This window comes from Nesoenas mayeri, assembly GCF_963082525.1.
Source record: "Nesoenas mayeri genome assembly, chromosome: 4".
In the NCBI taxonomy this organism is placed as follows: Eukaryota; Metazoa; Chordata; class Aves; order Columbiformes; family Columbidae; genus Nesoenas; species Nesoenas mayeri.
The window spans coordinates 66,142,064-66,157,308 of record NC_137540.1 but is presented as its reverse complement, the minus strand read 5'-3'; the positions used below and the strand labels follow the sequence as shown (position 1 = coordinate 66,157,308).

Here is a 15,245-nt window from a genome sequence, read left to right as displayed (position 1 = left end):
CTGGAGAGCTCATGGAGAGAATTTGAAATGACAAGTATGATACAAGCTTATGCTGAGTATTTTTTTTCAATACCGGGTATACTTTGCTTGTCATAATTGCTGTAGCTAATGTTCACGGTTAGATTCTCAAGGCTACTGCCAATACGTAAAAAATATCCACAAGTGTGGCACATTACATTCAGACATCTCTTGCAGAGCTTCAGTATTATCCTGTCCAAGTATTCCTCAGGTAGGCAGGTCATTCTCATGGGATAGGTCCATATGCAGAGGATATTTCTGGAGATGCGATTGACTGCTGGAGAGGTGGTTATATGAAGATGAAGGGCTTTTATCTGCTATGCTAAGACAAGCAAAAGAGTGCCTTGGAGCCAAACTTGTCTTTTTCTTCAAGTAAAAACTATTTTGGACACAACATGTCCTTTATCTGAGTAAGACTGAACTAGAAGTGGAGGAACTGCCCCTTATCTAAATACTCATTGCTGTTTCTGAGTTCTCCTAGTAGAGTACTGTGCTGGTGAATACCATGGTATATTCCTAGCAAAAAAAAAGCCAATTGCAACAAGTGCTGTGAGGACAATTCATTGCGCTAGGAGCCACTTATCATGTAAGCACGTTCTTTGGCCAGATGGTCTCTATCTCTCCATCCATGCGCCACTACATTGTTTTTATAGGCACGAGCATTCTTCTAAGATTTATATGTTTTTAGTAACATTTATCTGCCTGTTGGATGGTATTATTTTTCTTGATGTTTTTGATTAAAGCTTTAAGTATGCTCCACAGGCTGTCAAAAGTCAAGGGCAAACTTCCATTCTCTTCCCCACCTCACCCCCTACCCCACTCCACACCTCCCGCCCCCCCAAAAAAAAGAGGATATAATTACATCAGCATACAACTCTAGTGTCTGTTTCTATAATATACTTCAGCGACAGCTGGGTCTATGAAAGGATAAAGATCTCCAGCAAATATGAGTCAATTATGAGAAAAGATTCCCCAGAGGCATGGCAGTTCTTGCTATATCTGTTTCATCTCCAACTGCTTAATTGTCCAAGCTGTGAGATTGATTAAATCCTGTTTTGGCTTTCACCTACAGGAAACTAAAAAGAATTAAAAACATGTTATTGGACTTCTATATTATCAAAACAATTCTTTGGCTATCTATTGCATCTGTTTTCTATTACAGGAATGTTATTACATACAGACAGGCTCAAGATTTGTCTTGGGTGTTTTTGTGGTTGGTTTTACCAAACCTAGATTTCATGCTGCCACCGAAAGGAAGGTCCCACCCACCTATGTCCCAGTCCTTCTCCAGCCATGTCTTCCTGTCTCCTCTTTGGTGCTAGTACTAGTGGGTACAGAGGTATGATCAACGAGATTTCAGACCAAATTCAGCTAAAAAAATTAGTCAGAAAAAACCTCCAGCCAACCAAAGAGGCCAAAAAAGAGACGCAGCCATCTACATGTCTTCTAGTGCTAATGTAGGAGGCAGAGCACAGTGGGAGGGTGCACATAGGGCAGCTGCTGAAAGCAGCAGCATGGATTCAGATCATTAAAAACAATTGTAAAACTGTAACCTTAACAGCTCATGAGGTCTGTGAAGTATCATGTTGGACAAAAGAGAATTGAGGGACAATGTTTGAAATTTAGGAACCATGAATTCATGGTGCTCATGCTTTCGAAGTCAGAGCAACACAATAATTCTGAACAATGCGCCATCTCATGAGAGATGTGTTTCTGGGTCATGGTTGACTGGTCAGCTAGGAATAGATAAAGAAAGCATGCTTTGACTGAACCTCAATGTGGTTCATATGGACAGTTTATTAAAGCTGTACTTCTTTTTCTTCTTCTGTTGCTATCAGACTTTGTTGCTTTCTTGAACTGGAAGAGAGCACAGGCCAATGCCCTTTGAAGTTTTAAATACCACTTAAAAATCAATTAATTTCTAAATGATGCTATTATGCTAGATTTTATGAAGAGAGAATTAGGTGCTCCCTGCAAATTTTTAGGTTAGGTTATGTAGCTGTGTTGTATGTTCTCATACTAGGAATAGAAATCACATTATATCTTTATACGGGATCATATTTGCAATTATACAACTGTAAAATTACATATTCCAAATGAAATAGATACTCTAAACTTAGAGCATGGTTTTGACAAAAATCCAAAATACCAAATTATTGAAGAAATGGTGTAAAGCCTCTTAGTTGTAATTTTAGCCTTTCCTAGCGTATTTTAATTCCTCTCGCCTATTAGAAAATTGGTGAAACAAATAAAATACAAAACAATGTAGGCTTAATGTTTGTAGAGTGGAATGTTTAGAAAGCAACTGTATCTCTAAGGTGTTATTTTTGTCCAAATTTTCCTACATTTTTATATTTAAACTGAAATGAATTACATAACTAGATAAATTTTACTCCTGACAGTTCTGAAGTCTGGTGGGAGGATCTCAAGCTGCACTTCTACGTTGAGAGATAGGAACTAAAATTACTGTAATTCATGTTTAAATATTCCCAATTCTGAACTTCTTTGGGTTCACTAGAATAATCTTCACCACCTGGATACCTTAAAACATAAATTATCACAGCCTTCTTGGCCTTCCTGGTAGGTACAATGCTGCTCCAAGCCTTCTTGGAACAAACCTGATGGATGGACTCCTCCTTATCTTTTTATGATCTTTCTCTGCATCAGAACTTGCCACTGGCTTCTCAGTAGGGAGGGATTTATTTTTATTAAGGGGCTATTTAATTCCTCTTTAACTTCTTAAACTAGCTGCAGGGAAGGCGAGACCTGTAGATTGCTGAAGAATCATATACTCTTTTTCATTTGTTTTGAGGATGAGAGTATGATATGGTTATGGTCGTTTTGTTCCACTTTCTTAGTTAAGAGGAATCTTCCTCCTTTCCATGTTGCTTACATTTGCACAAATTCATACATTTTTTTTAGAAAAAGGATTAACGTAATAGAAAACTTCCCTGGAAAATCTTTGAAATTTTCTTAGCTCATGCTAAGCTCTGCACATGTAAATCCTGGATACTTCAATATTTTTGCATGTGGAAAACATTATTAGAGTGTTACAGCTGATCATACTGAGAATTTCAGAGAACAGCAAGATTCATGCAACATTTTGTCGCCAACAAAGAGCTGATCATGCTGCAAAGCCTGAACTGGAAATGAGAGAATTACACTGCGCATTTCTCCACTCTCAGTGTGGCCAACTTGTCTTCATATCTACAAGACAGTGCATGCTGTATACAGTTTTGGTGCAAGTTACCATTATCCTAAGGATAACCTGTGCAAATGTGTCATTTTGATAATTATACTTCTGGAATAAGTGTAGTAAGAGGAGAATGGGCAACAACACAGCCCTTACCCTCTGTTGGCTGCATGAGTCTCATGAAAGGACTTGACCTTTACTTAAGTGGCATCTGTGATCTTCCAACTAATCTACCATGCTGCAAATCCATCATCTACTGGTTTGTGATCCATAATTAAAGGGCTGCTTAAACATAGTCAGGGAACGAGGTGAAGCTAGAGGACACAGCTGGATGGGAAAAATTAAGGACGTGACTGATGTTTTTCAACATCTGGAGAGTATGTGTTGGAAAGACATATTTGATTATTCACTACTGCTTATGGTAGGGGAACCCTGCACACTACAACCACTTTAAAATGAAGGGCTTTTTGCCTGAAAAAGACCACAATATCTGTCCCACGTGCCTCTGTGCAGCTAGCAGTAAGCTAGGGCACTGAAATGATGCCATGATACTCCTACTAGCCAAATGTGAGTGACCAAAAAAAAGTAGAAAGCACCAGTATATAAAAATAAAAGAGCAGTAATATTTTGCATTGTGTAGTAAATGTAAGAGATTTAAAAGTGCACAAGCAGAAAAAGTGGTTGATGATGATTTTCTACCTATACTTATCTGTCCTTTTCTGATCACATCTTGATTGTATTCTTTCTTATTCTCACTGCTTTCTTTCCTCCTTTTCTTAGGCAAAGCTTGGAGATGAAATTCTTGACTACAGGGATTTGGCTGCTCTTCCTAAAAATAAAGCCATCTATAACATTGACCGCCCAGATATGATCTCCTATTCTCCATATATCAGTTACTCTTCAGATGACAGGCATAGTTACGGGGAGGTACTGAAACATGGGTATTTTTTTACTATGAATTTGAGATTTTATGTGCATCATTAAACATGTTGCTGAGCACTCTTAACTATATACATAATTTAAAACTATAACTTTTGTAACTTCAGTTGATTGAGTCATGTCATCCATTAATTCACAAGACATTTTAGCCTTCCAAAAAACAAGTGAGATATTCATTTCACTTTTTAGTTTGTGGAAATTATAGAATTAATTTCCGTGATTTTTTTTTTTTTTAAACAGATGACATGATATGAGTTTCTGTGAGAGGAGTTCTACATGCATGTGGTGGGAAACAGGAGCCATTGCTAATTATAATGCAAAAATCAGAAGCGAAGCCAAATGTCTTTCATTATTTTTTTTATTTTTTTCAAGTGTGCCATGTTATTTTGGTAATACAACAATGGTATCACTTTCCTGTGTACAAATTTCTATCAACTATCCCTTACTAAAGTTCATCCTCATGTCACTCATGCATTTCAAATTACTCATATGCAGAGCTAGTATTATGCAGTTTGTGCTAATGAAATCTAATTTACATGACCTTTTTAATACTAATTCTGGTTTTTTTTTTTCTTTTTGTGAAATGTATTTGTATATAACTCCTGTCACGCAAGTTAGCTTTTCTTCCCTAAACATATCTACCTTTTGCTTGAATTTCTGATTACTTTTATAATTTTAGATACTTTTTACATATCAATCCTCTTAAATATACTAGGTATATTATCAAGGTATTAATGTATGTATGTGATCTAGAGTGGAAGTCTGCATTGTTCTGTATAGGTGCAAGGTAGAAAAAAATAATAGCCATACTGTTTATAATAGCCCCAGTCCAGCTCTCACACCTTTTACACTCAATCTACTACTGAAGTCTCAGTACTACTCTCAGGTGAAGTGTGGCACATATGTTAGATCTTGCAGACTCTCTTCCAAACCCTCTCTGTACAATGCCGAACAACAGTAGGTGTATTATAATGCATGCTAAAAGAATTAAGCTTCTATCTGGTAAGGAGTTTAAATGGTATTTAGGTTTCTGAATTCACAAAACTGAAAGCTGCTTGCTAGCCCTGTGCTTATGGAGTATAGACATTTCCTATCTACATCAAAATTTGTAGGTGCTGGTAATAATACTAGTGGCCCTCCTTGACTGCCTATCTACATCTAGGCTTGGCAGAGTTGCATAGACTAAACAACCTTCTGCACAGCTCCTGTGAGGACTCACTCATTGCTCCCACCCTGATGGTTATAAAACCATCGCGCACAGCATTAGTCTGTGCTGCTGTTGGAGGGAGTCTCCCCTCTGCCTGCCCTCGGCATCTCTTTCTCCTCTGGGAACCTCAGCATCACACTTTTCAGGAGTGGGAGAGAAGGTAGTTGCAGTTGAGGTCTAAAAAAATCCACAACTAACCAAAGAGAAAAAGCAAGCAAACAAAGAAACAAACAAAAACCAGCAAAAAGGGTATAGCTGTTGTCACCTGCTTTCAGTGAGTAGCTCAGTGGTTATTCTGTGACAGGATGGGTTTATTGGGACAACTGGAGTCAGTGCCTTTTTCAGAAAATACATGCCTTAACAGAAGACAAAAGGGACCATATCATGAAAGAGGGCCTTTTCCTTTAGGGCTAGAGGAGACACCTTGGTTCACTTGGGAGAAGCAGCCCAGAACCTGCCTGGAAAGCATTTGTTTGTTCACTTGCTTCCAAAAACTTACACAGGCCCAGGAATGGGTGTCTTCTGGTGCTGACATGTGGATATATTTAAGCAAGCTTTAAGCTAAGTCTGTTACCTGACAGTTCTGATTAAGATACCAGCCTTGACATGGACCAGCCAGTTTTGTGCTTTTGTGGATGGGTGTGTTTTAAAGCACACACTGATTTTCATGCCACATCTGCTTTTGCCTCAGTGTTTGTGCCACCAGCTTAATTTTTTCTCAGGTAGGTCTGTGCTGATGTAGGCATTTGTGTCAGCAAGACCTCAATAATATCTTTAGAAAAAGAAAAAGACAAGAGGAGTAATGGCATTGGCTCGCAATTCAACATGCGCATTTTCATGGTGTTCCAAATATTTATATCCTTGTTATTGCCAGGAAAAAAAAATCCTGTCTTCCAAATTTCAGCATCCTGGCTACCATCTGCAGCTGCAATAGTTCCAGTAGATTTGCTCAATTAACCAAACTTAGTGTTTAATTTTGAAAGGAAAATGAGTGAACAGCAAGTTGTCAAATTACATGATGTTTAATTAAAAAATAAATAGTACAGATATTTTTCTTTCCCTGTAAACAGCCAACTCCGAGCAACAAAGTTCTAGTCCAGATTTCAGAGGTGTTTCAATGCAGCTTTAACAAGGGCTTGTGTCTCATTTCAGGCAGTTGCTTTAAATGGAGGCTTCTCTACTAGCAGCACTCTCTGCAGTACAGGACTGACCTCACCAGGCTTCAGGTTTTTGTAGTAAAGAAATCAACAGAAGCTTTATATGAAGGGGTTTTTTATATCTTATTCCTTATTATTCACAAATGAATAAAGAAAAATTGCCCTAACTTAATTGACAGGTGTTTTTCCTAACTGTATCATGTGTTACACATGCATATTGATATTTTAAGAGTAATTCTTCTCACAAGTAACATCATGCATGAATTTGTATCACTAATCTGTTGTGTGTTGCTGTTTCAGTCACCTCAGTTGCTCTCTCCAACACCTACTGAGGTAATCCCCAGTGCCTTTGTTCTCTTCTGACCCATTTTGTGATGCATAAACCTGGTCATATTGATAACCAGCAGCGTCTGAAATGTGGGGTTTGCCTCCTGCCTCTACAGTGCATGCTGGTTTATAATTTATGTTTTTCACAGTGTTACTTGTGTTGAATACGTGCTCTGCTTCTGGATTGTCATCTGTATGCATCTATCTCCACTGTCATCCATGTTTCTGCTTTCCAAAATAAAGGTTGTATGGTGATCACTTCTTCAAGCTCTACAAAATAAATTACATTTGGAAATATTAACATGATTTATGTTTACATTTAAAGCTGCCAGGGTGAGTTGACTTGAATTAATGCTTGGTGTAGCTTTCTCTTATTTTTTCTTTTTATTTTTTTATTCCATAAATAGTTAAACTTACACGGTTTGTGCACAGATTTTGTTAAAGCTGAACTTCTAGGTCTGTATTTTGATGTGCATTAATGATCAAAGCCAGTCATTATTTCAAGAAACATCACACTGGAGCAGTGATAACATTTTACATATTTTCCAAATAGTAACTCAATTACATATCACAGACCTGGCTAATTTCCCCATTATCTCCATGTATTGCAAAATTTTAGTACTAGTGACCAGTGAAGATAGCCAATAGAGATAGTATTTAATTTATAGTTTAAAAAGAAAAACATGCTTTATTTAGTATTGGATTTCATGAACTTAATGGACTATTCCTTACAGAGACACCAAGTGCACAAAAGGTAAGGTCTGAAAGAATCAATGTAAAATCTTGGTGTTTTGGAAGATTATAATAATTGCCTTTAAATTAGCTACCAGTTATCAAACTGTCAATATTATTAAATTCTGAAAGGGATGCTGGTATGGAGGTTAGTGCTGCCATGATTTGTCTTATGTGAATATGCCTGTGTTATCCAGCTTTGCCATGCTTGCTGTCTTTCTCTGAAGAGTCTATGATTGGGTGCTCAGGCATCATCATCTGCAAACTTATCAGAGATTGTTGCAGGGATTTTTGTTGGAGTAAAATTCCAATGTATCATGCAATTGAACGCATCGTAGACCGTTAGATGACGCTCATATGATATTTAAATATAATCGCAAGACTTTCTAGAGACGTTGCTGTGCTGCTTGTAACTCTCTTTGCAAGGGTTAGCGTGGGTATTAAATAATGTAGCTAGTTTAAGAGGAAAACTTATCAAACTGGGCATAGGGGAGTTGTTGGAAGAATGCCTACAGAAAGCTGGATGCTTTGGAAGGTATCAGTTGTTCTCCATTTTTTGTATAATTTCTTCTGGAATTGATGTTAAAGCAATAATGCTACTCACCACTGTACAGAACTGATTTTCCATCTCTGAAAATGCATTCAGTGAGTCTGGGGTGAAGTTAACTCAAGACAATTCTCGCTTGCCTTAAAAGAAACAAGAAATTTGGATTTGTTTTTATGGCTAGTTTACAAGAAATCATTTCCACATCTAATTCACTTGTAAGGCTTTTACTGTTACAAAGACATTACGTGCAAATTGCAATTGTAATTTAACTAGCTATAGAGAGTGAGAAGTTTGGAATGGGTGGGCTCAGTTTTAAGTGGTTGAAGCCAAGGATTTAGTGGGAAATGGGTTGTATGACTTGCTTTGCATAATGCTGCAGTATTAATGCTAATGCTATATAGGAGTGTTTTGATCCGTTACCTAGCTAGTGAATCACCGTGTTGTAATATGGTACGCTAGGCAATTTATACAGCAGACACAGTCTTTTCTGTGATGTGATGAAGCCAACAAATGCTGATTTTTGTGTTACTTGTAGCCATTATGCATCCATTCATATAGGTACAGAGTGACCATAGTACTGTCATGCTAACCTGATCGCATCTTCCACCCATCTGTGTATGTTCAGTGAATTACTCTGTCCTGAAACAACAATTCTACAGTCTTATGTTCTTTTCAAATGATATTTTGTTTTAGATTCGTGTATGTGCTGACTTTCCTGGGAACATGACCGTTCTCTGATACTTGGCAGAGCTCTATCGGTCACACTGCAGTGGAGGTGCTTACAGCTGAAAGCCACCTCATTTTATTGGGATTGCATGGAGCATCGCGACAATATCAGCTTCCATCTACATGGCACATCAAAAAAGGCATATTTTGCTTGTTTCGGAAGTTATTTCTCTTCCCTAATGGCATGTATTTCCTCTCTTCCCCTCAGGGTGACCAGGATGACAGATCTTTCAAGCAGTACAGGACATCAAGTCCTAGCTCTGCTGGCTCACTGGGCTATGGTCGCTACACTCCAACCTCCCATTCTCCTCAGCATTACAGCAGACCAGGTAATAGAAAAGCAGCCTTATGTATTCTCTGGATTTTTCCACTACTTTGTCTTATGTTGTAAGTAGGGTAGACTTTGTTAGGTAGGAGTTTAAGGTGGAGTAGCAGTTCATTGCTGTGATTTATTTACTATGAGTGGAGCATCCCATGTGGGGAGAAGGGAAACAAGTGCTTCAGAAATGAGCATCTAAGAAAATTAAAATAGGCATGTAGAAAGACTGATTTTATGTGTCTGTAAAAAGATGATGAAAGAGTTTAAAAGACTTAATCCTCGTTCCATCCTTCCTGAACCTACAAGTTCAATCCACAGCTCTTTCACGGTGTGGCATGGTAGCCATGAATGCACACAAAGCCAAGAGGGTGATTGAGTGGCTTCTTATCCCTTCTTCTACTGCAAGGTTATGGTCTGTGTCTCCTCTCCACAGTGCAAGAGCTGGAGGAGTGACTAGTGGTTCTAATGGCTAGATTTTGAAGGCCAACTTGCTTCGGTTGAGAAGCTTACAGCAATGTTTATTGCTGCTTTGTGCTGTAGTAGTAGCTGTGTTGGTGCTCTTGTCACACAGAGGAGGGACCACCTCCTTTTGATTTTTGCAGGGGGGTCCCTTACAAAAGCCCGTTAAAATCTGGGTACTGTACAGAATTTTGTCCTTGGAAACAATCAACTAAAATGCTCAAAATTCATTCTTATTTTTCTTCACTCTATCATTTGGGTGAAAAAAACAGAGAATTTTTATTAGTGTCTTGGTGTTTTTTTAATTTCAATGGGGATATATTATAATTTTAAACTCGTTTGGAAAATTAGGAGCTTTTAATCTTCCCAGTGGAAATAAAAATCTGAGGGGTAGCAGGAACAGTTTTTTCATCAACTGAATATTTATACTACATAAAGTCTTTGACGAAGTGGAAATGAGATTGAGTATCAAAGATCTATTAAACAGGGGAAAGATTAGTCTTTGCTGAAGGTCTGGCAGTTGTGTTATGCGTAAGCTTAGCTGCACACTATTAAAGCAAGGAAGAAAGACAAAAGAAATTTGAAATTATTTCTAAGGTTTTACAGCCACATTGAAAATTAAGAAGATAGTCATCATAATAGCCACTTTTAATAATTGCCATTAGTCCTCCAAAATATATTATTAGGACATTATTACAACAAAGCAAACAAAGATTACTTTTGAGAATGTTTTTCAAAGTACTTAATCACATGTCTAACTTTCAGAGCTCAAATACCTCAGGATGTTTCTTCACATGCTTAAATTAGCCATGCACTTGAGTGCCCTGGTGTGTTGTGAACTAAATCCTACCAGTGTGCACTGACGGCAGTGAGAACTGGGCCCAGTCGTAGCACAGTTCTCAGCATAGACAAAGCTCTCCCCATTTCATTTCATTAGATCCATTATGAGCATATATCATTCCCTCTTGCCTCTTTTGAATATGCAGATTTTCCCCTGAGTGCAGCTCTGCTTTTTGTGGTGCCTTTTCTGGAATATTTTCTGATGCATTACCTTATCAACATTTTACATGATACTCCATCTGCAGAAAGTCCATGTCCCTTGGCCAGCTGCATAGTATGGCCACTGTGATGTTTTTAGCAATAACCAGAGAAAGATTAAGTCTTAAATATAAACTATGTGTTTTCTAAGCATCAAGAGGAAAATGTTCCTGAAAAAAAAGGATGGCATTGTAATTCATGGCTTTCAGTAAGTGAACTAAATAGTTTATTTTCACTTACTCTCTGTTGCCCCCAGCTGGTACTCAGAGTCTTGGTACCAGTAGCTGCATCTCCCTGCCCCAACACCCAAGCCTTACATCTACATTCAGACATCATTACATCCCTTTCTTCAAAGGTAAGGTCCAGGAATGCAAAACCGTGCTGTGATACTGTAGATTTATTCAGATGTGTTTCACTTTTATGTCTGTGCAAGCATGGCTTCCACTTGGATAAAATTTGTCTTAATTTTGTGCAAGTGCTTTCTTGATGTACCGTGTAAGTTTTAAGAACTGAGTGGGTATGGGTTGGTTTATTTTTGCTTTTTTTTCAGTGAGTGTTAAGTGTTTTTCAAAAGGGTGGAGGGAAGGGATTAGATTTTCTAATGAAAATGGGGGACAGAAATAATTTAAAGGTCTATTTGTTCTAAAATATGGTGTTTACCCTATTTTGATGACACTAAATATTGCAACAAGCTAATACATTGGATCCAATACTGTATGATCACTTGTTCAACCTAACCTACTTTTAGACAGTCTTTAGATTATTTGTAGCATTACCAAATATTATGCCAGATAAGCTGGTTAAATCAATATAGCTGCACTGATTAGCTAATAATCTGTGCTGTGTATTATAAAAGAGTAATTTAATCTATTCTCCTTAGTATTTTGTGCTGTGGATATTAACCTTTGATGATCTTTGTTGCAGATGTGAGACAGTAAAAAGAAATGCCAAGATCTTTTGAGGCAAAGGCTATTTTTTTTTAACTAGTTAGTTAAACGTCATAAAGAGAAGAAATTCAGCTACCACATGTTTTCCCCTGATCAGACATTTTCAGTGCATGTTCCTTGACTCTCATGTACTGTTTGATTTTATAAAGCAAAACTGTTCTTCTTGCCATCCTAACTATTGCAGAAAAGGCAGTGAACCTCTGTAGGAACCAGACTTATGAGCAGGTCTGACATGCAAACTCAAATGAATAGCAGGCACTCATTGCCTTTGGAAAAATAACAAATGCATCTTCTTTGGGCCCTGATGCACCCAGAAACACCTCAACCTAAAGTCAGTTGAATTTCACTGGTATAAACAGGAATAGAATCAGGCTCGAGTCTCCTAAATGTGATCCCCAAGAGAAAATTTTGGAGGACACCCTTTTCTTGGGATGCTGGCACACCTCCTGGTATTCCCTGAGGCACTGCTCAGCCAGCTTTTTGATCTGTGCTCTAAATGTGTACAGTAGCATCTAACCTGAAATACAGAGTAAGAGAAACCTCTTCAGTGTGCCGCAGCGCATAATTTCACTGTGGGGAGGGATCCTATTCAAAAACCCACCTGCAGCTGCTTAACGGCACACTTGTTAAAATGAGTTTCTGTTCAGTGCTACCTGCTGTTGCTCAGAGCAGCAGCAATTATTTTGTGCTGCTGTTTGGAGGAAAAAAATCTGCAAGTGGCAGTTATTTTTAATGTCATCAAAATTATAATATTTTGCAATTCTGCAGGACTTTTTTTATCAAGGAGCTAAAATATTTTGCAAGCTATTGCTTACAGTGCCTTGCAGTGCTCGTGTGAGGCAGGCAAGCCCCTATAATTTTCCTATATAGGTAATCTTGAGCCTTGCAGAGGTTGTATAGATAATCTGCTGGTTTATATGGAATTAAAGTCTCAGTTCAAAAGGAGTCAAGAGATTTGCCCCCATCCTCTTCAAGTTCTCTGATTTTCTCTGAGCTGCAGACTGTAGTTTTCCTTTACCTTGAAAAGCCTTTTGAGGGCGTTGATGCGCTATTTTATTCTCTTTGAAGTGCTTAGCTTGGGAAGAGTAGGATTGTAGAAATAGTTGCTTTGCAACCAGACAAAAGTTAATGTTGCCACTTGAGTTTTAAAAATGTGAAATAATGCTCCTTTAGAATTTTTTTTATTAAATCCAAAAATACTACAATGATTAATATAATACGAAAAGTAATATTTTTGTAAAAACAGTACTTCACAATCATCACAAAAATATTTCTTTAAACTTCCAGGAGATAGAGATGTTACTACCCTGGGTAAATTAAAACAGGCAGAATCTTCCTTTTGGCTTCACTGAGTTGCATCATTTGTCTTGAGAATTACCTGGTTTATTTTTCCAGCGAAAAAGATGATTACTGAGTTCCTGTTCTTTCTTCAGTATACTGCAGTCTAGCTGCCAGGAAGTGTAGTAGGATGAGCTATTCTTTATCATGCAGACAAATTATTTGGTTGTGCTCTTTTAAGGACTGCTGTCTTCAAAATAAATCCTGTGACACCCTCGCTTCAAAAAAGCTGCACAGTTCATGCCCTTGTGAATCATAGGGTGTGATATTCCAAGTACCTACACTTGGTTTAACTCTTCCTCTTGAGGTGATGGAGTCAGGAAGCGTGCAGGCTGTGCTGAGCCCTACCGAAAAAGTTCTTACTTAAAATGTGGTAGATAGTATCTTGCCTTTCTAGTGCAGAAGCACAGCTTTCAAAGCCCATTTATATGGCTTTGAAAGCTTGAAAATAATTAGTCATCAAACTTTAAAAAAAACCTCTGTCTAGCTTAATGCACCATGTGTAGAGATATTAAAAGATCCATTTTGGTATCTGTTTGTTGTTCAATCCCAAACTTAGACAGCTCTTACTGTAACTTGTCAAATGTCCCATCCTCCCAGATAAGATAAAAGCTAACTAGGAAGGAGATATAAACAATATGATACTTTTCCTGAGAATCCCTTGAAAAAGGAGCATGGTCTGAACTCTGGTCAGTTGGCTCCACACACACAAGGTTAAAAGAGCTGCCTATCCTGTCAGCAGCCAAGAGACACAAGGAAGTTTTTGTGGTTGACGCTCAAGTTCAAAGTAAACTTTTCCAGATTCTTTCCAAGTTAAATAAAATCCAGGGAAGAGTTCGCCATTCTGGTTTTTCACTGTGCACTGACCAGTAGAGCAGATCACGGCCTGCAGCTGCTTGTGGCAGAAGACAAAACCAAAAGTCTGAAAAATCCCTCTGTTTGGTAGTTTAATTTTCTCTGGGACCTTATTTGAAGTTCTTCAATGTATGCCAGGCAAACCTTGAAAGACACAAATTCTTGGCAAAGTCTCATTTTAGAGATTTTTATTACAGGCTATATAAATTGCTAGTTGGAGTTCCTACAAATGAACTTTCTCCATGGGCCTTCAGTTTGCTTTATTATTAAATACTTATTTTTGTATGCAAAATGTGAAATACAACTGCTCTTTTTGTGCTTGTCCAAATCAGTGGCAGAATTATATTTATAATTTAAATGTGCATCAGCTTGTATGAGTGGGCTGCAGGAACCTTTTCTCTCATTTCATCCTTAATCCTTCCCTTTTGAGCAAGTTAGAGGTGATGGCTTTGCAAACTGCTCCACCCAGGTGATCCTTTCATCGAGCAGTCTGTGGATTTGCTCTCTCCTGGTACTTGTGCTTGCATCCTGTTTTCTTACAAGTTTATGCCTCTTAATCAATGCTTCCTCCTGATTCCCCACTGACATCCTACCCTGTTCCTGAAGAGTGACTTTCTGTGTGTGCGATGCCAGCACCATGGGGTCACTGCTTAATGAAGCAATTATTCATACAAGTCATATATGTATATGAGGTTTTAATAATATGCTGATTTTAAGTAAACGCAGAATCGATAAACTGTGAAAATCACTTGAAAACTTTCCTTTTTGTTTTAAATTTTAAAAATCTAATTGGAACATAACCTTGAGATTAAGATTTATAAGGTTATTTGAGTTGTAAAAGTTCTTACTTAAGTAAGGTCTCTTTGCCTTCCAAGTTGTAGTGGCATTGAGGCTTCTTCCATTTAGTAGGGATGGCCAAGCATCTGGGCAGCAAGTAGGAAAGAAAGAGGAAATTAATAAATATGCAGTGAAAACCTGTCACCATTTCTTTCCTTCCAAGAGCAAAGCAGGAATCAAGAAACTGAATAACCTTCTGGTTCTGTGTCTGAGGGCAATTTGACTGCAAGCTGGTGGTGATGCACCAGGTTTTTAGTGGTGCCATAATTCTTCCCTTACTTTTTGGAAGGGCCATAGGCTATCATCACATGCAGTTGTGATTTCAGTTTCTCAGCTGCTCTGACTTTTCCTTCAATGAGAAATCACTGTTATTGTCTATACGGTGGTAATGGCTGAATAGTTTTTGATTTTTGTTTTTTCACCAACTGTGACAATAACAGACACAAAATTTTGAACAGATTGTTTCATGTATCATCATGAGATACGCAGCACGCTCTTCTGACCTGGTCTGGCCTGCTTCTGCTCCTGTGGAACTCAGTGGCACTACCCAGTTGACTTCAGTGGTGCATGTCAAGGCTGGCTTTGGTGAGGAACCGATGACCATGC

General features: G+C 38.1%; 1 protein-coding gene across 1 annotated transcript in view; it reads left to right on the top strand.

The window, feature by feature from the left end:
• ABLIM2 (actin binding LIM protein family member 2) overlaps positions 1-15,245 on the top strand; it is a gene marked incomplete at both ends in the record, with an annotated part of 106,611 nt that overhangs the window by 61,576 nt on the left and 29,790 nt on the right. Inside the window, 3 exons of the mRNA XM_080344404.1 lie at positions 3,992-4,138; positions 6,815-6,847; positions 9,055-9,175. Coding sequence (XP_080200530.1) covers positions 3,992-4,138; positions 6,815-6,847; positions 9,055-9,175 — 301 coding nt within the window. The remainder of the gene's footprint in view (positions 1-3,991; positions 4,139-6,814; positions 6,848-9,054; positions 9,176-15,245) is intronic.